Here is a 24423-nt window from a genome sequence, read left to right on the forward strand (position 1 = left end):
TGTCCCATTCAGGGGATTTTCTTTCACTTTATGTATCAAAACTGTATACTAAGTCAGAGAGATAGAGGGGTGAAGAAGGACTATATACATACCTGCCAACATTTTGAGATGGGAATGAGGGACACCTACTTGCAAAAGTACGTAGGCATAGGACACGCCCCCCTAAAGGAGAATTAACCCAAACAAGGGTTAATTAAATCCACAAGGAATTTTTTGCCACTCCTATTCCTTTATATTGGCTTTTAACATTTACAAATGCAGCAATTTAAAATTTAGATGAAAGGTTTAGGGAAACCCTTTTTGAAAGATAAAAAGTGCATTTTATATACAATTATATGGATCAGACCAAAATGAGGGACAAATGAGGGGGAAAGAGGGACAGAGGGACATTGCTCCAAATCAGGGACAGTCTCTTGAAATCAGGACAGTTGGGAGCTATGTATATAGTAAAGCTTTACAAAAGTCCTAATGTCCCGAGGAAATATAAATAAAGGTAATACAATCATTTTGAGTCATGAATAATTATGTCTCTGACTGACCACTAAGAGGTTTATTGTCAATGGTGCATGCTGGGAGGATACAATTTTTGGGGTGACCTTCCAGAAAGGTCCTTTGTCCTTGCCTCCCGGGCTGCAGAGGAGGTTGTTGTCAGGATCTGGATGTGGTGTTTGGCTATAGCTCATGTCACTGTGCCACCTGAGATGCTAGACAAGCTCCCTGTTGACTACTCTTCCACTTGATCCCAACCTGCAACCACATGCATATTTTGTAGCACTGATCACCTTATTAATGTCACTGGTTCCCACAAAGTGTCAAAAGTGTCAGTAAGTGTCAAATTGTCTGCCACAATATTGCAATCTCGCTATAAGTTGCTGATCGCCACCATTACTAGTATAAAAAAAAAAAAATAAATAAAAATTCCAGTATATATCTCATAGTTTGTAGACTCTATAACTTTTGCGCAAACCAATCAATATACGCTTATTAGGATTTTATTTTACCAAAAATATGTAGCAGAATACATATTTGCCTAAATTTACTAAAATAAATTGGATTTTTTTTTTATTGTATATGTTTTATAGCAAAAAGTAAAAAAAACTTTTTTTTTTTAAATTGTTGGTCTTTTTTTCTTTATACTGCAAAAAACAAAACAAACCCAGAGGTGATCGAATACTACCTAAAGAACGCTCTATTTGTGGGAAAAAAAGGCTATAAATGTAATTTATGTACAGTGTTGCATGTCAGTGCAATTGTCACACTAGATGAGGTGCAAATTCACTGCGGATTCTGCACCGCATCAAAATCGCAACCCGTTCATGCGAACCGATTGTGGAGTATATGTCAAGTTAACCACACCCCAAAATCGGTTTGCAAAACGCAGTGCGATTTGCAGATTCAGGTCCCATGGGTGTGAACACCCATGCGATCTCATTCTGGTGTGGACAAAAAAAAGGGTCTTGCACAAGTTTGACTCAAATCGCACCCCAGAAACACTGCATGTAGTGCGTACAGGAATGCGCTGTGTTTCCTGTGCGAATTACGTGTCCCGCACTGCATCAGTGTGAACCCGGGCTTAAAGTAACACAGTGCTGCATCGCAAAAAATGGCCTGATCATGAAGGGGGGGGGGTAAACCTTCCGGGGGGCAAGTGGTTAAAAAGGATATATTGCATATTTGTGTCTTAAAATTAACTTTAGTGCATTTCTTTCCTGAAATTTTGCTTTCTTTCATAAACGGTTGTGCTAATATTGTGTGACATTTAAAACATTGGAACTATCGTTATTTTATTCTCAGGTGGCTGCTTTTTAAAAAAAAGTATCATGTTTTAGGGGATTTAATGTAATCTTCAGACCTAAAATTATTTTTTTTAGCATGTGTGCAAACAAAAATGCAACTCCGGCAGTGCAAGGGTTAAACGCTCTACCCTTTCTGCTTGTAGTGTTGTGTGTATTGATATTTCATTTTACTGGGATGAGGCTGGAGGCTGACTGAGAGAACTGTGTGTGCAAGGCTGGAGGGGGAGACTGCTGCATAACGTCTCTGTATAGTACTGCTTCCCCTGTGTGGGGCTCACAGGGATCCCAGAACTCTATAAGAGCAGCGCTCAGCCCTCACAGACCGGGGACGTCACGTGACCAAACAACGCCGCGCTGACCTCTCACGTGAAGCAGGTGACCTGTGACAGCTGACACTTCCGGGAAGATGGCGGCCTGGAGAAGAGTTTTCTCTGTTTTGGCTTCTAGATTGGGGGCTGTCGGGGGGCCCGGGCTAAGGAGCGGGAGGAGTGCGGCTCGCTTGGCCGGAGTGGCGGTGACCGGAACGGTGTGTGGAGGGCTGTGGCTGCTGAAGGGAAGAGGAGAGCCGACAGCCGGGCTAATGACAGTCTGTGCACAGGTGAGAGGAGACATCATGGGGTGTACAGCTGGCTGGGTACAATGTGATGTCTATTATCTGGCTGTGTACAATGCAATGTCTATTATCTGGCTGTGTACAATGCAATGTCTATTATCTGGCTGTGTACAATGCAATGTCTATTATCTGGCTGGGTACAATGCAATGTCTATTATTCGGCTGGGTACAATGCAATATGCAGTCCCTTGAAAAAGTATTCATACCCCTTGACATTTTCCACCTTTTACAGCATGTTACAACCAAAAAGTAAATGTATTTTATTAAGATTGTATGTGATAGACCAACACAAAGTGGCACAAAATTGTGAAGTGGAAGGAAAATGATAAATGATTTTAATTTTTTTTTATTTTTTACAAATATGTGAAACCTGGGGTGTTCAGTTGCATTCAGCCCCCTTTACTCTGATACCCCAACTAAAATCTAGTGCAACCAATTGCCTTCAGAAGTCACCTAATTTAGTAAATAGAGCCCACCTGTGTGTAATGTATTCTCAGTATAAATATAGCTGTTCTGTGAAGCCCTCAGATGTTTGTTAGAGAACCTTAGTGAACAAACCGCATCGTGAAGGCCAAGGGACACACCAGACAGGTCAGGGATAAAGTTGTGTAGAAGTTTAAAGCAAGGTTGGGATATAGATAGATAGATATATCTATATCTATATATATATATATATATATATATATATATATATATATATATATATATATATATATATATCTCTATATATATATCTATATATATATATATATAGATATAGATATATCTATATCCTAGCTTTGAACATCTCACAGAGCACTGTTTATTCCATCATCAGAACATAGAACGAGTATGGCACAACTGCAAACTTACCAAGACATGGCCGTCCACCTAAACTGACAGGCCGGGCAAGGAGAGCCTGCCATGAGAAGCAGCCAAGAGGTCCATGCTAACTCTGGAGGAGCTGCAGAGATCCACAGCTCAGGTGGGAGAATCTGTCCACAGGATAACTATTAGTCATGTACTCCACAAATCTGGCCTTTATGGAAGAGTGACAAGAAGAAAGCCATTCTTGAAAGAAAAGCCATAAGAAGTCCTGTTTGGAGTTTGCAAGAAGCCATGTAGGGGACACAGCAAACATGTGGAAGAAGGTGCTCTGGTCGGATGAGACCAAAATTGAACTTTTTGGCCTAAAAGCAAAACGCTATGTGTGGCGGAAAACTAACACTGCACATCACCCTGAACACACCATCCCCACCATTAAACATGGTGGTGGCAGCATCATGTTGTGGGGATGCTTTTCTTCAGCAGGGACAGGGAAGCTGGTCAGAGTTGATGGGAAGATGAATGGAACCAAATACAGGGCAATCTTAGAAGAAAACCTGTTAGAGTCTGCAAAAGATTTGAGACTGGGGCGGAGGTTCACCTTCCAGGAGGACAACGACCCTAAACATACAGCCAGAGTTACAATGGAATGGTTTAGATTGAAGCATACTCATGTGTTAGAATTACCCAAAGTCCAGACCTAAATCCAATTGAGAATCTGTGGTAAGACTTGAAAATCGCTCTCCATCCAATCTGACAGAGCTTGAGCTATTTTGCAAAGAAGAATGGGTAGAAATTTCTCTCTCTAGATCTGCAAAGCTGGTAGAGACATACCCCAAAAGACTTGCAGCTGTAATTGCAGTGAAAGGGGGTTCTACAAATTATTGACTCGGGGGGGGGGGGGGGGGGTGAATACAAATCCACGTCACTCTTTTCACATATTTAACCACTTGCCAACCAGCCGCCGCAGGTTTACTGCGGCAGAATGGTACGGCTGGGCGAAACAACGTTATGTTACATTGCTTTGCCCTGCGCCCACTAGGGGCGCACGCACCCGCTGCTCACCCCCGGAGCCGTTGCGAGTGCCCGGCGGTGGCAATCGCCGCCGGTCTCCCGCGATCACTGGTGACACACCGAGAACCGGGATCTGTAAACACAGTTTCCAGTTCTCTGAGAGGAGAAGAGACTGATCGTCTGTTCATACCAAGTATGAACAGCGATCTCTCATTTCCCCTAGACAGTCCCCTCCCCCCATCAGTTCGAAAACGCAGAGAGGGAACACAACCCCTCGATTGCCCCCTAGTGGTTAACCCCTTCCCTGCCAGTGAAATTTTTACAGTAATCAGTGCATTTTTATAGCACTAATCGCTGTATAAATGCCAATGGTCCCAAAAATGTGTCATGTGTCCGCCATAATGTCGCAGTCCCGATTAAAATTTGCAGATCGCCGCCATTACTAGTAAAAAAAAAAATATAAAAAAATAATCATAAAAATGCCATAAAACTATCCCCTATTTTGTAGACACTATAACTTTATTGTGCAAACCAATCAATATATGCTTATTGCGATTTTTTTTTTTTTTTTTTTTTGCGCTATAAACAAAAATAACGACAATTTTTGAAAAAAAAAACAAAAAAAAAACAGGTGATCAAATACCACCAAAAGAAAGCTCTATTTGTGGGGGGAAAAAAAGGACGTCAATTTTGTTTTGGATGTAATGTCGTACGACCGTGCAATTGTCAGTTAAAGCAACACAGTGTCGAATCGCAAAAAGTGCTCTGGTCAGGAAGGGGGTAAAATCTTCTGGGGCTGAAGTGGTTAATATTTTAAAAACCGTTTATCATTTTCCTTACACTTCAGTTATATGCCACTTTGTGTTGGTCTATCACATAAAATACCAATAAAATATAGATTTACATTTTTGGTTGTAACATGACAAAATGTGGAAAATTTCAAGGGGTATAAATACTTTTTCAAGGCACTGTATATTATCTGGCTGGGTATAGTGGTGTGTGTGTGTGTGTGTGTGTATATATATATATATATATATATATATATATATATATATATATATATATATATATATATATATATATATATATATATATATACCAATCAGCCTTAGCTTTATGACCACACACCTTATACTGAGTAGGTCCTCCTTTTTTCACCAAAACATCCCTGACCCATCGAGGCATGAATGCCACAAGACTTCTGAAGGTATGCTGTGCTATCTGGCACCAAGTCGTTAGTAGCAGATCCTATAAGCCCTGGTTATCACCAGTGCGACGTGGCAGTTCAAAGTCGCATGACAAGTCACAGCCCATTCATGGCAATGGCACAGTTCAAATTGTTGCGACTCAAGTCGCAGCACCTTTGAAAAGGTTCCTGCATTATTTCTGTGCGATTTAAGTGCAACTCGCATTGACATTGGTTAAATGAAGTCACACAGATGTCAGAAGCCACACATGAAATCGCACTGATAGTCGGTTTTGAAGTAGCGTGACTTCAAAGCCACACTGGTGTAAACAAAGGCTAAGACTTGTTTTTCATTCACATCCCATAGATGCTCAATTGGATGGAGATCTGGAGAATTGAGAGGCTAAGTCAACACCTCCAAAGTTGTCTTGTGTTCCTAAAAAACATGGAAATTTTGGAGCAGAAACCAATAATTCGGGATGCACTTGGCTAAAAACCAAAAATGACAGTTGTTTAAAAAAAAAATATGGTTTCATATATAATCAACTTTTTTAATGAATATCATGCATTTAAATGAATATGAAGTTATTTTCGGCCATTATCGGCACTTTTAGCACAAGAAGAGCTCAAGAAAGATGCATCTCTTTAGACTTTATGTATGTCTTCACAATGGTCCGTTGCGCTTCTATTGTGGTGTTAAAAATCTTGCTGGCTGCATTTTTGGTCAGTTAAAAAAATGCACGTTCCCTATTGAAATGCATTGAAAATGCAGTAAGGACGCATCAATAACACACCCGCGTTACATTTTAGATGCGTTTTTTGAGTCACGTGACCTATGAAAAACACACCATAAGCACCGTAAAATCGTGTGCATTTTTAAACGCCTTTATCTGCACCCTTTTCTCTATCTGCAAAATACCGAAAACCCTATTTTCTTTTGGCCGTTATGTTTCAGCCGCCGGAATTTCTGTGCATCTCTAATTTTTGCAGGGCATATTATCCTGCTGAAAGAGGCCACTGCCATCAAGGCATAGTGATTTCATGGAGGGGGTACACGGTCACCAGCAAAGTTTACATAGGTGGTACATGTCAAAGTAACATCCACATGAATGGCAGGACCCAAGGTTTCACAGCAGAACTTTGCCCAAAGCAGCACACTGCCTCCGCTGGCTTGCCTGCCTTCTCATACTGCATCCTGGTGCCATCTCTTCCCGAGATAAATGACACACACCCCCAGCTATCCACGTGATGTAGAAGAAAATGTGATTCATCAGACCAGGCCACCTTCTTTGATGGCTCCTTGGTGCGGTTCTGATGCTTGCATGCCCATTGTAGGTACTTTTGGCTGTGGACATTGGTCAGCATGGGCACCCTGACCAGTCTGTGGCTACACAGCCCAAGACCCAACAAACTGGGATGCACGGTGTGTTCTGACACCTTTCTATCAGAACCAACATTAAGCAGGGGATAAAATCCATCACATCCCTTAGTGAAAGCAGCACATGTAGTACACATAAACACTGGTTAGGCATACATTTAATCCTTTCATCGCCCTAGATGTTTATCCCCTTCGCAGCCAGTGTCATTAGTAAAGTGACAGTGCATATTTTTAGCACTGATCACTGTATTAGTGTCACTGGTTCCCACAAAGTGTCAGCTAATGTCCGATTGTCTGCTGCAATATTGCAGTCCGCGATAATTCGCTGATCGTCACAAATACTAGTATAAAAAAAAGTTAATACATTTATTTTTTTTAAATCAAAATGTATTGGATATGTTTTGTAGCAGAAAGTAAAATATGGATATAGATAGTGAATATAAAAAGTTTAAAGACCCCTGTTAAAATGTCAGGTTTCTGGGATGTAAAAAAATGAGACAAAGATAAATCATTTCAGAACTTTTTTCACCTTTTTAATGTGATCTATAAACTATACAAATCAATTGAAAAGCAAACTGAAATCTTTTTTTTTTTTTTTGGGGGGTTGCATAAGTGTGCACACCCGCTTATTACTTGAGGATGTAGTTGTGTTTAGAATTAAGCAATCACATTCAAGCTCATGGTAGATAGGAGTCAGTGCACACCTGCCATCATTTAAAGTGCCTCTGATTAACCCCAAATAAAGTTCAGCTGTTCTAGTAGGTCTTTCCTGACATTTTCTTAGTTGCATCCTACAGCAAAAGCCATGATCTGCAGAGAGCTTACAAAGCATCAGAGGGATTTAATTGTTAAAAGGTATCAGTCAGGAGAAGGGTACAAAATAATTTTCAAGGCATTAGATATACCATGGAACACAGTGAAGACAGTCATCATCAAGTGGAGAAAATATGGCACAACAGTGACATTACCAAGAACTGGACGTCTCTCCAAAATTGATGAAAAGACAAGAAGAAAACTGGTCAGGGAGGCTGCCAAGTGTCCTACAGCACCATTAAAGGAGCTGCAGGAACATCTGGCAAGTACTGGCTGTGTGGTACATGTGACAACAATCTCAGTAATCTTCATATATCTGGGCTATGGGGTAGAGTGGCAAGACCGAAGCCTTTTCTTACGAAGAAACATCCAAGCCTGGCTAAATTTTGTAAAAACACACCTGAAGTCTCCCAAAAGCATGTGGGAAAATGTGTTATGGTCTGATGAAACCAAGGTTGAACTTTTTGGCCATAATTCCAAAAAATATGTTTGGTGCAAAAACAACACTGCACATCACCAAAAGAACACCATACCCACCGTGAAGGATGGTGGTGGCAGCATCATGCTTTGGGGTTGTTTTTCTTCAGCTGGAACAGGGGCCTCAAGGTAGAGGGAATTATGAACAGTTCCAAATACCAGTCAAGATTGGCACAAAACCATGTTCAGCTTTCTAGCAGAAGCCTGAAGAAGAGGAACTTCATCTTTCAGCATGACAACGACCCAAAGCATACATCCAAATCAACAAAGGAATGGCTTCACCAGAAGTAGATTAAAGTTTTGGAATGGCCCAGCCAGAGCCCAGACCTGAATCAGATTGAAAATCTGTGGAGTGATCTGAAGAGTGCTGTGCACAGGAGATACCCTCGCAATCTGACAGATTTGGAGTGTTTTTGCAAAGAAGAGTGGGCAAATATTGCAAAGTCAAGATGTGCCATGCTGATAGACTCATACCCAAAAAGACTGAGTAATAATAATAAAATCAAAAGGTGCTTCAACAAAGTATTAGTTTAAGGGTGTGCACACTTATCTAACCATATTTTTATTTTTTTTTATTGTTACCTCCCTCCACCTAAAAGATTTCAGTTTTGTTGTTCAATTTAATTTTACCGTTTATAGGTCACATTAAAGGTGGGAAACGTTCTGAAATGATTTATCCTTGTCTTATTTTTTTTTTTTTTTTTTTTTATTTATTTGTTTTTTTTTTTCACAGAAACCTGACATTTTATTATGAATGTGTAGACTTTTTTTTTTTTTTTATATCCACTGTATTTGTGTGTAAAAAAAAAAAAAAAAAAAAAAAAAAAAAAATATATACCAGTATTTATTTTTTTTCATAATTGTCGTCTTTTATTGATTATAGTGCAGTGGTGATCAAATACCACCAAATGAAATCTCTATTTGTGTGAAACAAAGATATAACTTTTATTTGTATACGGCGTTGCATGACAACGCAATTGTCCGTTTAAATTAATGCAGCGCCGTATCGCAAAAAGTGACCTGGTCATGAAGGGGGGGGGTGGGGGTGGTAAATCTTCCTGAGGTTAAACTGTATCAGATCGGCGGCCTCAGCTTAGGGTTGTCACCTTATCCCTTTAAACACGAACACAAATGAATTACACAGGTTCTAAAACTAATTTAATGCAGATAGGGCACCAAATGCATTTGATTACCACCTTAATCAGCCACAAAACCTGTGTAATTCATATGTGTTTGGTTTTAAAGGTATAAGGTGGCAACCCAACCTCAGCTATCTACTCACAGGTGCCAAAAAACGGCTGCAGAAATCAGATTCCTGCCACCGTAACTCGCACTGGTACTAGTTGCCCATGCGAATATAGCCTAATTCGCTTTACCTGTCAGTAGTCACAAAGTTATGGTTGATCGCTGTACCTCTGGCCGGGTATCGCGGTTCATGCATCTGGTTGGTCTACCGACTCCTGTTATTCTGGCTTCTCTATTCCATTTCCCCACCTGTTTATAAACGTAACCCTCCAGTGTCTGTCTTCTGTCATTCTGTCCCCTCTACAGTTTTCCTGCTGTGTATTTGTTTAAAAAACTAAAGTAATTTTAAAATGCACCTGTCATTGCAAACAAATGTAACATGCACAAATAGCAGCCATTAAAGCATATCTGCACACCCCCTTTCTAATTCTCTTGACATCCTCTGTTTGAGCTGGAAGGCCTTCAACTCGCACGCTCCTAGTGAGAGGCCTGGCTTTACCCATTCTTTCTAAACTGAGTTTTGCAAACTCTCCTATAGGTTGTAGCCTGCAAATGATTGTAGGTGTAGTTATCAACACAAATATATAATGCAGTGTGTGTGTTACTGTTGCCTAGTTTAGTACAGAAACGTCACGTGATTGAATTTTTTTTATTTACACAAGCAACTAGTGTTAATGATTTTGTTTTCAGTAATACTTTTGGAACTATGGTCAGACTTTATAAAACTGAATACGCAATAAGCATTGTACTCTTAAATAAGCACTTGATTCGTGTATTTGGGTTTTTTTTTTTTTTTGTTTTAACTTGGTGGTTAGTAAGTCACTCATTTTATAACTTTGTGGTGATGTGTAGCAGTTCTATTTTAGGGCTTATTTTGTAGGATCATCTGTCACTTTTCATATTTATTATTGTAAATTAATTAACTTTATTGGCTTAATTAAAACCGTTTGTGAACAGATCTGCAAGGTGCAGTGACCCACATCAGTCAATCAAACTTCAGTCTACTGAAATTTTATGTTTAGACCCCATAGATGCCTTATAATCATTCCAGAGATCCCCATCTGCTTTCATCTCATTTATAGCTGTGTCTCAGTTTATTCTGCTATCACTATATCTCCCTTTGTAGCTACCCATCAGATGAACTGAGAGCATTGACGAGCCTGAGTGAGCACATCCCCGGCAACCGGGGTAGAGCCCGTTTGGTGACCACTGGATGGTAAAATTTTAGCTGTGCTGATTAGTTGCGCGATTATTGTTCCAGAAACAGGTCTGATAGAATGTTATCAAGGAGCTGATAGGCAGACTGCATAGCCAGAATCTGTACCAGTCAATGGCAAGCTGTGTTCTGGGACATGCATTTCTAAATGGTGCCCAGAAATGTGTTCTTTCACTCTTGCAATCAGCAGGGAGCTGACTTATTACCACCACCAACCCTCCCCTTCCTGCTGTTAGGAAAAGCAGGAAATACTTAAAGACTGCAGCTACAGGGATGGACTGAAGATATACAAAATATTTCAGCAATACTAATACCGCTTTTTGTGTCATTGTCTGCCCACATGGGGATGCACAGGTGTTCCATACATCCCTGCAGGCAGTCCAATGCATGTGAATTGGGACACAGCCGCTGCTCCCAATTTGACATCTGTGTGGATGTGGGACCCCAAACACAGATGGTGTGGGTTTGGGGACTCCCGTACCCACATGGATGTCAGATTTGATTGCAGTGACTTTATTTGTGCAGACACAGTGCCTCAGACATGAATGCGACCTCCTGCATAGGGATGCATGGAACACCTGTATATCCCCATGTGGGCAAACCTGGCCCTCAAACGGGCGTAGTTATGCCTGTGTGAACAAGGCCTAATGCTTAATCTTAATACTTAATGTAATAAATGTGACTTTAGTACTCCTTTTTAAAGCAGTTGTATACCCTCACTGAAAAAAAATGTAAAACAAAAAAACCTGTAAGCCAAAGGCATAATGAAATACTCACCTTAGAACGAGGCCTCGGCATCTGATCCCAGTCCACGCCGAGAAAGATGACCTGTTCCCTCTGCGTTTCTTTCGGGTTTGCGGCTCTGGCACTGTGAGTGGCCGGAGCCACGTTTATGTCGTCTTCCCGACAAAGTCTGCCGGGCCTTCACAGCGCATGCGCTGTTGATGTCAGTGGCTGCGTTTAAAGTGAATGTCTCCTAAACTGCACAGTTTAGGAGATATTTTACCTACAGGTAAGCCTTATCATAGGCTTACCTGTAGGTAAAAATAACAAAAAAAAGTATACAACCGCTTTAATTCCTTGTTAAAAGTTTGATGTATATTGTTCTGTGTCCAATGTATGCATCTATTTGTGTGTTTTTTACACTTTTTGTTAATAAAATACACTGTTGGTAAATATACTTCACCTGCTTTCACATACAAGAGAGTACAACAATGAAATCAGATTTGACTAAGAGCTGCACATTGTGAAACGTAATCCTGATGTCGGGAAAAGGCACTTATGGGTAGTCAGATCTGCTTGTAAATATTTGTATTTTGTTATTGTTCTCAAGTTTCAGTCTGGTAATATATGTCAAACCATTTGTTTATGAAGCTATTATTGTACATTGATTATTTTAGACATAAGAACAGAGTGGCAGACCGATACAGTAGAGCAGATAGATTTTAACTATTTGTAGAATCATTTTAAAGCCAACCCTTTTGCTTTAACCATTGCTTTCATATGGGGGCTGGAAGACAGCCAGCCCTGTGTAAGCTACAACGAAAAAACCTGACTGGGGCTTACATGGAAATGTCTTACTACATGAAGCTAAATGGAATTGTCAGGGTGAAAAATGAAGTTTAGTATAGACAGCTGGGGATGGGAGGTGTAAAATGAACTGTTTTCTCTGCCCCCGTGGGATCTGGTGGTGTTACCGGCAAATCTGGAAGGGGGTTGTAAGCCAGAATTTGGGGTATTTATTTTTATCATTATTTTCAGCTAGGTGTGTTTTAGAAAGTGAAAGGTGGCTCAATGAGGCTTAGTTAAGGAGTGTTGCCTCAAAATCTGGCCAAGTTACGAACCTGCAAAAAGGCTTTTCTGGTGAACAAAGACAATAGCACATATGTTGTAGTTCTGCTCGAAGCTGAGAAATTTAAGGGCCCATTTGTGTTGAGTATTGGTGCTCTATACATTAAGGCAAGACCATTCATTTGAATAGGGTACATAATGTACCAGAATGCACACAAAAAACATGTACAATTTTTAGAAATGCAGTCTTACCACAACAGTATGGCTGATTTTAAATGGCCGATAGGTTATCAAGATGGTTGAAATAACAGATCGAAAGTCATTGGTGTATCTTCTTGAAGTAATCTAACTTGATACAGAGGGAAAAAAAGGGAGGATTCACTAGAGATTATTTATTTAAATTCCTGTTTGCATATATAGTAGCCTTTCTGGACCTTTTTCAACTCAGAGGAACCCTTGAAATAACTTTTCAGTCTCGGGGAACCCCCTGCTAATAATTATATCTACAACTCATGATACATTAGTGTGGTGTTCATTGGGAAGAATGCTACTTACAATTGTGGTCATTGGGGAGAATTCCCCCCCCCCCCTTTTTTTTTTTTATAGAGAACCCTTGGTTGAGAAACCCTGATATATAGCAATCGAATACATATTTTATGTTAGGTTAAACAAACTGGCTATATACTACTGGGGGAAATAATTATTTGATCCCCTGCAGATTTTGTAAGTTTGCCCACTTACAAAGAAATGAAGGGTTCTTTTATTTTTAACATAGATGTATTTTAAATGATAGAGACAGAATATCAACCAAAAAATCCAGAAAAAAACACATGATACAAATGTTTTATAAATTGAGTTGCAGTTCAGTGAGTAAAGTATTTGATCCCCAAGCAAAACATGACTTAGTACTTGGTGGAGAAACGCTTGTTGGCAAGCACAGGTAAGATGTTTCTTGTAGTTGGTTACCAGGTTTGCACACATGTCAAGGGGGATTTTGATCCACTCTTCTTTTACAGATCTTCTCTAAATCCTTAAAGCGGGGGTCCACCTATCTATCATATTTTATTTTTTTTTTTTTTTTTTTTAGTTCATTCACAAACTTTTCTTCTCAGCATTACACTCTCACATATTGTGTGTAATATGTCCGCCTGTGTCAGATTTCGTCGGAAAGAATAACTTATATTATTCACTGCAGGCAGTTTCCATCTTCATTGTGGGCATTTGAAGCCCACAAGCATTTATTTCCTGGATGCGGTGAATGCTGTGCTCCCAGCATTCACCGCTCGTTCCCGCACATGCTCAGTGGCATCCTGGGAAGCCTGAGACTAGCTCCCAGGAGGCTGTGTGGAGTCTGGGAGAGGCTAGAAACACGCCTACTCCCACGGGAGGAGAACCAGGAAGTGCAAAGAAGAATAGAAAAATAAAAGGTAATTACGGCGATTTAAATTTTTTTTAAACGGCATGTCAGCATCTAGGCAAGGAAGAGAATACATACAGATATTGTTCAAAATTTGGGTGGAACCCCGCTTTAAAGTTTCTTTGGCTGTCGCTTGGCAACTCGAAGTTTCAGCTCCCCACGTACATTTTCTATAGGACTAAACTGCAAGGCTTTACTTCCTGTTTCCCTTACTTGAGATGCTGGCACCTGAAGCCGATTGAAGAATTGGCTTGGGTGAGGACATCGCAGGATCCCTGGACAGGTAAATGTCTTTATATTAAAAGTCAGCAGCTACAGTATTTGTAACTGCTGACTTTAAATTTTGTTGGGGGGAGCTTGGAGTTGCTCTTTAACCACCTCACGCTCGCTGGCCGTTAAATGACGGCTGGGAGACCATCATGTGACCTCCACCCAGAATGACTGCTCTCGCGCGCCCGTGGGGGCACGCATCACGGCGATCGGCGGTGCGTCAGTCAGATACACCGATCTCGGTAAAGAGCCTCTGACGGAGGCTCTTTACCATGTGATCATCTGTGTCCAATCATGGCTAATCACGATGTAAACAGGAAGAGCCGTTGATTGGCTTTTCCTCACTCGCGTCTGACAGACGTGAGGTAGGGTACTTTTCTCAGATGCCCACCTAACCAATTGTCCCTTGGACCCTGTTCCCTCACAACTACTATGGTCACCCTCTTCTTCTATCCTATGCTTCCTCACTCACATCTTCAATCTGTCCCTCTCTCTAGTGGCACCTTCCCCTCCCCTCTAAAACATGCGCAGATCACTCCCATACTTAAAAAGCCCTCACTGGACCCACCAACCTGAACAACTTAAGACCCATCTCATTGCTTCCATTCACCTTTAAACTTCTAGAAGGGTTAGTCTACAACTGTCTTAACTCCTACCTCAGTGAAAACAACCTTCTTGACCCCTTACAGTCTGGCTTTCGCTTGCAGCACTCCGCGGAAACTGCCTTACTAAAACTCACTAACGATTTACTAACTGCTAAAGCCAACGGCCACTACTCCATGCTCCTACTACTTGACCTCTCTGCGGCCTTCGGTACTGTTGACCACCCTCTCCTTCTCAATAAACTCCATTCCCTTGGCTTCCAAGATTCTGCTCTATCCTGGTTCTTTGCCTACCTATCACAGCACAAGTATGGGACACATGTTGTTGCACATTTTGTAGGTGCTACGTTAAGAAGCCTGTGCCCTTTTTTTTTTTTTTTTCTTCACGATCAACCTGAAGTCAACCCCTAAATGTTTGTCAATGATAGATGGACAAAGAAAATTAATAATCGCGCCTGCAGTATAATGATAATCCAATAATAGTGAATCATATGTGAAAAAAAAATATTTAAATCACAAAGTGATGGTGAAAGTTCTTAAAAAAAAATTAAACAAAGTGCCCCTTTGAAGATGTCATTTATGACAAAACATGTAGGGCGTGGCTACGCACTATACGCCATCACTTCGAAAGCCCTATGTTTGTACACAGGTGTTCGCTACTGTTTTATTTTGCCGGCTTTTTAACATGTTTTATGGTGGAGGAGTGTTTCCCGCATGTGTGAGCAATAAAGGGCTTTTTTATCTATACTACACTATCGGAGCTTTTTCTTCTATACTCACGGCCCTTCGGACCAGTGAGTTCTTTGCAGAGTGACCTGCCCGCCCTAGGAATACTACAAACATCTGAGGTTCCTGGCGTTGAAGTCCGCTTATCCCTGCAGAGGGTTGTGTCTGCCTGCGTGTCTGACCTTGCCACAGAGGAGGTCCACCAACTCTAGTCAGTCTTACTGTTGCCTGGATGCACCTGGAGTCTGGAAGTTCCTCTCACATCTCGCCCTTCCACCTTCCCTCTCATGTGGGTTGAGGTGGTTGAATTTTGAATGTGGGATTCCCGTTCATTGGATTCACATAATCTTTTCTTCACTGAACTTTCATTTATGAATGGACCTTTATTTATGTTTTAATTTTTTAAGAACTTTCACCATCACTTTGTGATTTAAATATTTTTTTCACATATGATTCGCTATTATTGGATTATCATTATACTGCAAGCGCACTTATTATTTTCTTTGTTCTTGTTTGCTACACTGATATTTGTCTTTTTTTGTTGCAGCTGCACTTTTATTTTAGTTTTATGCTCAAAGCACGGTATTTTTCCTTTTTTTGTTTAATGATAGATGGAACCCTAGCCTTGACCTGGGGAAAGGTAATGGTGTTCAGATCTTTGGCATTTGTATATAGTGAAAACCTACTCCCCCCCCCCCCCTTTTTAAAAAAAAAATGTATTTATTCATTTATTTATTTTGATATTGATATCTATCTCCTGTACATCATTGTGTAATCTTTTATTTACCCAAATGAATATGTGCGATTTTAAAGGAGCTGATATTGCAATATTCATTGACATTTTCCCTTCCCTCCCCGTCTCTGATCCTTTTTATTTTCCTTTCTCAGCTGGTCAATCGTGTTTATTATCGAGCTTGTTTCATTGATGTTTCTAAGCCTCGGTTTGTGGGATCAAACTTGCCGAGTCATAAACATAGAAGTGGCAGCTGCTGGCTATTTTCTTTAAAGTCATAATCCCACCACTAGCATCCTAATAAAGCTCAGGACTAAACCTTTCCTGCTTTTCTAGTCCTCTCTGACACTTGAGAGGCGGCACTTTAGGTGTTTCTGGGAGTTGGTTTTTGTATGGAATGCTGAAGAAAGCGTGCCCTTGTCCCCTCAATGTAATCTGCCACACAGGAAGTATGCAACTCTACCGCAGGGTCCTAGCCTCCTTTAAAAAAAAAAAAAAAAAATCTTTAAATCTCAAATTTAAAATGAAATTCTTTTATGTGATTTATTTATTTTTTTTTTTTTTTTAACTTCAGGTTCCAATATATTTTATGATAGCATAGTTTATAAAAATATCTTTTTGTCTAGATATCTTTGGCTATATTTGTGTATATTTTAGATACATTTAGTAGAATAAGGGGTCGTTCACGCCATATTGATTGAGCTGCAGGAAATCTGCAATAAACGAGATGCAATAAAAAATATAAAAGAAAGGTAGTTAAAAAGATTTTAATTAGAAAAATTGTCTGATTCCCAGAGCTTTGGCAAACTATAGGTCATTTTAGTTACATTAAATTGAATTACATTAAATTGAAACGAATAACAGTAAATATGACCTTTAAAAAAAGCGACCTGCTAGTGCCCGAAAAGCGCCGCTAAAGCACCTGCAAAAACGACCGGCGCTTTAGCGGCTGTTTTAGCAGCACTGTGTGAAAGGGTTCTAAGTGAGGATAAATCTTCCAGTGGGGACACCTGTTCAGCAACTGCCACAGTGAGGGGAACTTAAAACCTCTCGCTACTCTGCGCAATCCACAATATCATAAGCAATAATTATGCAAAATGCACAAATCACCCTAAATAAATATAGGTAAATATCAGTATTGTCCTTATACAGTCCACCTATTTATATATGCATCCTCTTTAGTATCTTCAAAAAAATGGTGCTCTTATTAAAATATTTGTGCAAATTTTTCAATCCTCCAGCAAGGTGTAGACTGTGTACCACTCTCATAAGAGACTGCACTCACTAGAAATAATTGCTTCTCATTTTGCTCATCGGCCAAAAGAGCATTCAAAAGGATCCCCTTTCATACTACACTGTTCCTTTTTTAAGGTTGCTCTATCAGCTCCCCATGTTTACCATTGATATACTAGGAAGATATAGCCAAATCCTGTATGAAAGAAACAATTGAAACCACTTACAAAAAAAGCTTTCAAATGTGCCCATCAATCAACAATATCAAATGGCAGATGTGCTCAAATTAGTACAGCAGATAAACAATCCATCTCATCGCACCTTACCAGTGCATCCCATGTGTCTGACGTCACTTCCAGTCTGGCATCCGACCTCACATTCTGTCACCGCACACTCCTGTGCTGACGCGTTTCATCACTTCCAACTTTGTGGGTCTGACTGCATAGCACAGCTAGCTGGAATTTATCCACAAATTGCTTAACCCTTACATACCCAACAGTAAACACACCAGGCTGTACTAGTACTTCCATAGTGTTACCACCTAACTAATAACTAAACTATTTGTTTAGTTATAACTAAAAATAATATAAAGGGTGAGATGGCGGTTCATCCCTCCGATGTGAGGTCAAACAACTAATCATATACGGCTTATCCATATGATTGGTTGTTTTGACCCTTTTTTTTTTTTTTTTATTACATTTTTTGCTCTTTTATCCATGTGGGGAAAACATACCTAACTGAAAAAATTTCCTGTTGCATCTCTAAAATAAGAAATGAAAGGAAATCTCCCAGATAGCATAAAATAAACTGATAGGTGTTGTAAACATTCCTTTGTCTTTCTAAAAGTGGGGAAAAAGTTTTTAAACATTTACTTTACTTCTGGGCTTGTAGCCCGTGTGCATTCGAATCCTGGCTTTTTCGTGTGCCTGCAGGATGCATGCATTCTGGGCTTACATCCCTGATAATATGGGGCCCTAAACGTGGGAACCACTCTGTACAGCATCCAGCCCTGCCCGACTTCTGCGTATTTCAGCCTGCTATAGACTTTGATAGGCAGAGGGCCTGGGCACTGCACTTGTGCTTTTTGGGTGTGCGAAAACGGCAAGATTGGAGGCACACAGGTTAAACGCCCAGTGTACATGTGGTCTAAACCAGAAAAAGTTCAGTAATTAGAAACTTTTCTGATCTGTCTGTATAATTTTAGAAAACATCCTTTCCTGAACTATATATTGGGTATTCTTGCCGTGGCAGTAAAGGAATCCAATTTGATTAGATATTTAGGGACATTTACAGCTCCATATTCAAGTTGAGGTCCCCTCTCTTTCTTTCCTCACACTGTACGTAGTGTTTACCATTCTGTCCCTTGCAGCAACACTTGTCATGTCGGAGCTGTACGAGCTGTGCCTCTTGTCATTCACTAAGAGTACAGCTGTGGTCAGTTTAATGAGGGCGCTTGTGACGAGTACTCATGTTTTGTCAGTCTGAGAACTTGTACTCGTCATTTATTTCAGTGTATGACAATAATGTACGTTACGCCTGGCTATTTCCAGACATTCCTTGTGTAACACAGAAGAGGCAGGTTTGATCATTAGTGTTCGCTTACAGAGTTTGGATTCATGGCAGATATGATAGTATGATCCCTTGGTTGTGGACTGTAAAAGGGTCATGTGTGAGAATTGTAATGTAAAGGTAGCTAAAAACAGATGTCTTATGAAAGGTAGAATTCTGCATGTTCTTTTTGAATGCGTTGTGGGATACGCACATGGAACGCGGGTTTCCCAAACTGCGTTATGTTGTGAAGAGCCCTTAACCACAGGCTGAGCGCTCATACTAATTATACTGGCAAAAGACAGCAGATACAGGCACAGTCACGTACATGTCTGGTCACGTATAGCAGTCTGCTCCTGCAACCCCTGTGTCCACCAGACACAATGGATTAATGTTACCGGTATCTGGCTGCTCATCATGTGGTTGCTATGATTGGTCATAACGATCACATGATTACGATGTAAACAAAACAGTCATGAATGGTTTCCATTCATGACTGTTTGTTTACTTAGTGTACAGTGTTGTATGACTACGCAATTGCCAGGTAAAGTAGCACAGTTCTGAATAACGGAAAAATTCCCTGATCATGAAGGGGGTAAAACCTTACGGAGGTTAAGTGGTTACAGAGTAACCCGACTTTTATTGAGAAAAACAAAGCCCTCTGGGTAATGTATTCTTCAAGGATTTAAAAAAACATTTGTTGTCGTGATCCACCTGTTTCTGCTCTTAAGAAAAAGCTGCATGTTCTACCTATGTCTATGGAATACTGATTCCATAATGGGATTATCTGTGGTCAGTATAATCGGCTGATGCACTTGGTGTTCTATTGAGGAACGTTGCAGCATCTGCATCCCTTTTAGAAGTAGCTAACCCATAGGTAGTATCTCACTAAAAATATAGTTGCTGTCTAAGAGGATGCCTAAAATCAAATCTGACTTGCATCTTAGTGCAGAGTTCTGAGAATCAGTGAGCCAATCATCCAAGCTGAGAATGACATCTTGGAGCACGTTCCGTACGCCAACTGTGTGCAGAATGAACCTGTGTTGCCATATTGCATTTTATTTTACAGAAAATGTGCTGCAGATTGAAAAGGAAAGGTAATTGTTAAAAACATAAATACAATATAGCATGTGTAGCAATTGTACGTGTGTGTGTGTGTGTGTGTGTGTGTGTGTGTGTGTGTGTATATATATATAGAATTGTATATAATTTTATTACAGTTGTGCTCATAAGTTTACATACCCTGGCAGAATTTGATTTCTTGGCCATTTTTCAGAGAATATGAATAACACAAAAACATTTCTTTCACTCATGGTTAGTGTTTGGCTGAAGCCATTTATTATACATCCACTGTGTTTTACTTTTTATTTAAATCATAATGGCAACAAACTACCCAAATGACCCTGATCAAAAGTTTACATACCTTGGTGATTTTGGCCTGATAACATGCACACAAGTTGACACAAAGGGGTTTGAATGGCTATTAAAGGTAACCATCCTCACCTGTGATCTGTTTGCTTGTAATTAGTGTGTGTGTATAAAACGTCGGAGTTTCTGGACTCCTGACAGACCCTTGCATCTTTCATCCAGTGCTGCACTGATGTTTCTGGATTCTGAGTCATGGGGCAAGCAAACGAATGGTCAAAGGATCTGCGGGAAAATGTAGTTGAACTGTAGAAAAAGGGAAAGGGATATAAAAAGATATCCAAGGAATTGAGAATGCCAATCAGCAGTGTTCAAGCTCTAATCAAGAAGTGGAAAATGAGGGGTTCTGTTGAAACCAAACCACGGTCAGGTAGACCAACTAAAATTTCAGCCACAACTGCCAGGAAAATTGTTTGGGATGCAAAGGAAAACCCACAAATAACTTCAGGTAAAATACAGGACTCTCTGAAAACATGTGGTGTGGCTGTTTCAAGATGCACAATAAGGAGGCACTTGAAGAAAGATGGGCTGCATGGTCGAGTTGCCAGAAGAAAGCCATTACTATGCAAATGCCGCAAAGTATCCCGCTTACAATACGCCAAACAGCACAGAGACAAGCCTCAAACCTTCTGGCAAAAGTCATTTGGAGTGATGAGACCAAAATTTAGCTTTTTGGCCACAATCATAAACTCTACATTTAGAGAGGAGTCAACAAGGTCTATGATGAAAGGTACGGGGGAGGATCGCTGATGTTTTGGGGATGTGTGAGCTACAAAGGCGCAGGAAATTTGGTCAAAATGGTTGGCAAGATGAATGCAGTATGTTATCAAAAAATACCGGAGGAACGTTTGCATTCATCAACCAGGAAGCTGCGCATGGGACGTACTTTGACATTCCAGCATGACAATGATCCATAACACAAGGTCAAGTTGACCTGTCATTGCCTACAGCAGAATAAAGTGAAGGTTCTGGAGTGGCCATCTTAGTCTCCTGACCTCAATCATTGAGCCACTCTGGGGAGATCTCAAACGTGCAGTTCATACAAGATAGCCCAAGAATTTACAGGAACTGGAGGCTTTTTGCCAAGAAGAATGGGCAGCTTTACTATCTAAGAAGATAAAGAGCATCATCCACAAATACCAAAAATAGACTTCAAGCTGTCATTGATGTTAAAGCGGGCAATACACGGTATTAAGAACTAGGGTATGTAAACTTTTTGATCAGGGTCATTTGGGTAGTTTCTGTTGCCATTATGATTTAACGAGTAAACAGTTGATTAATAATAAATGGTTTCAGTCAGACACCAACAATGAGTGAAAAGTTTGTGTTATCATTCATATTCTCTGAAAAATGGCCAAGAAATCATAAATTCTGCCAGGGTATGTAAACTTATGAGCACAACTATGTATGTATGTGTTTTATTTTTTTTTTTCTCCACGAAAGTGGAATTTTTTTTAAAGGGTTTTTCCACGTGCAGTCAAATTTGAGTAAACCTCACTATGTGTTACTATTCACACAGCAGACCTGGAAAAAAAGTGTCTTACCTTTTTTTAGATGTTTGTGTAAGGAGTTGTCACTGCTGACTTTTTTTTTTATAGAATTTCCGGCCCGTCTTGTGTCTTTGTCCCCACAATGTCCCTCATTACTATACAATTCGGGAGGGCACGTTCTACATTTTTTTTTTAAACCCTTTTGTTAGGACAGACAACTTTTAAAGGACAAGTTCACCTTTTCACTAAAAAATAATGCACTTTTTTGCTGGTAAAAAAAAAAAGCATTTATTTTTTGTTGCAGGAGCCTGTAAAGCATTGCATCAGCAGATCGCTGGTGCCATGCAGGTCTCCTGCAGATCTGTCATTGCATCAGCTTCTTCATACAAGGTAGCTGATAGGTGCTGGCAGGAAGAATGAATGAACTACCACAGTGCTCACAGCGCCGTAGTAGTTAATGGGAAAACTACAAGCCGACAGCTGCAAAGGCTGCTGAACCTTGTCGTTTTCCATTCACATTGAGCTGTAAATACATTTTTAAAATTTTGACAGCTAGCAAGGAGAAGATTCCCTGCTAGCTGTAACAGTGGGAGGTGTGGGGGCTGGTGCATTCATAAAATGTTACACCCCAAATATGGATAAACGGGTGTAACATTTTATGAAAGGTGAACTTGTCCTTTTTAAGCTCAGTTTACAGCTGATAATGAAGAACTGCGAAAACAGTACAGGGTTAATTATGTTAAACGTTACTCAACGGTCCTCCACCCCTGAACATTGCGAGGCAGGGAGAGCATGTAATGATTGGTAAGCTAATAAAAAGCACTCAAAAGGATAACTAGCAATTTTTAAATATATTTTTTACAGTGGGAGTAAACTCTCTTTTTTATGATTTTTACCTATAGGTAAGCCTAGATCTCCTAAACGTTTATGAGTTATATTTACTTTTGACACTGCCACTGACTTCACCGGCGCACGCGCTCCGAAGGAACGGCATACTCTGTCCTTTAGAGCTGTGCTGCAAGCAGTCTCCTGCGCGTGCATGGGAGTGACATCATTGCATGCTCAGCCATTCATGTAGCCGATGCCTGCGAACCCGGAAAGAGGGCCTCGTTTTCAGGTAGGTCTGTCATAATGTACTAGTATGTGATGCATAATGGCACATTATGTTTTAAACTGCTTGGGTGCCTTTTTTTTTTTTTTTTTTTTTTTTTTGGATGCGGTTTACTACCGCTTTAAGTTATGCTATGTTAAAGTGATTGTAAAGTCCTATTTAAAAAAAAAAAAAAAAAAATTATACTCACCTGCTCTGTGCAGTGCATTTGTACAGAGCAGCCTGCATCCACCTCTTCTCAGGTTCCTCTTTGGCTTTTCTGGCCCCTCCCTCCTGACGAGTGCCCCCACAGCATGCAGCTTGCTATGGGGGCACCCAAGCCGAGCTGCAGCTCCATGAATCCATTCAGACACGGAGCTGCGCTGCCCTGCCCTTTCTCTCCTCATTGGCTGACTGACATTGACAGCAGCGGGCGCCAATGGCGCCGCGCTGCTGTTTCAGCCAATGAGGGGAGCCCCCCCCAATCATATATTCTCCCATTTCAGCAATGTGCTGCTGTCAGTCGAAGGCAGTGAGACAGGGGGAGGGCTGAGCCACGCTCTGTGTGTCTCATAGACACATGGAGGCTGATCAGAGCGAGCATGCTCGAGTGCCCCATCTCATGTAGCTTGCTATGGAGTCACTTGGGGGGAAGGGACAGGGACAGGGACCCGAGAAGAGAATAATTGGGGCTGCTCCAGCAAGGTGCATGCTGATAGCAGGAGAGAGCAAAGTGACAGAAATTAGCTCATTAGTTTTCTGCTTCTCTTCTTACTGCCCAGTCTCAAGGTAGGTGTGCGAAGCAGATATGTAAGGGTTACTGAAGGGCAGTAAAGAAAAATCTGCCAGACAGGTCTGTGTGGTGTAGCAGAACTGTGTAAATCTCAGAATTGGATGGATGTGTTTTATTTTTTTATTTTTTTTAAAGCTTTATTTAAGGAATGCGGTTTGTACAGAGTGACAAAATAACACACGTCAACCTACAAAAATCATGGCTAGGCAATACAAGTAACTCTTCAGAGAAGTCTACTTAGATTAGAGAGAAAACATACACGGTTACATACCATCATTCTATTTGGTCAGGCGTCTGGGTCTAAGGACTCCACAGCAGTTGTAACCTTTAATTCAACCTGAACAGTATAGAGAACTCCCAGACCTAAAATACGGTGAGTTTTACTGGGCCTACATAGGCCAATTATTAGGAGCAATAAGGAAAGAGAGACAACCTGAACTTTAAAGTGAACTTTCCTTATTTGGCAGAAACCGAGCCATTGTATTTTGGGGGACTGGTCTTGAGTAGAATACCTCTTCTAATATGTGGCTCTCGGTCCTGATCTCGCAGGGGTAGTACTAGAGGATTATCGCAAACCAGAGAAATGTTTTCTTTAATAGGAAAACAGAGTGGATGACACCAGAGGCGTCTAAAGGAAAATAAGAAAAAATAGTAAAGGAGTGGGAGAGGGTAGGTAAGTGGGGAAGGGGGGGGCATAGGGTTCTAGTAGGGTCGGCGCCCCTAAGCCTCAAAGTCCCCTAGGACAGATTATTTAGGTGTAGGA

At 40.6% G+C, this 24423-nt stretch overlaps 1 protein-coding gene across 1 annotated transcript in view; it reads left to right on the forward strand.

Moving 5' to 3' along the window:
• Positions 1 to 2044: 2044 nt before the first annotated feature.
• Positions 2045 to 24423, forward strand: part of MICU2 (mitochondrial calcium uptake 2) — a 621891-nt gene continuing 599512 nt past the window's right edge. Inside the window, exon 1 of the mRNA XM_073613444.1 lies at positions 2045 to 2394. Within this exon, the coding sequence (XP_073469545.1) occupies positions 2203 to 2394 (192 nt within the window). The 5' untranslated portion in view covers positions 2045 to 2202. The remainder of the gene's footprint in view (positions 2395 to 24423) is intronic.

This window comes from Aquarana catesbeiana, linkage group LG02 (assembly GCF_042186555.1).
Source record: "Aquarana catesbeiana isolate 2022-GZ linkage group LG02, ASM4218655v1, whole genome shotgun sequence".
In the NCBI taxonomy this organism is placed as follows: domain Eukaryota; kingdom Metazoa; phylum Chordata; class Amphibia; order Anura; family Ranidae; genus Aquarana; species Aquarana catesbeiana.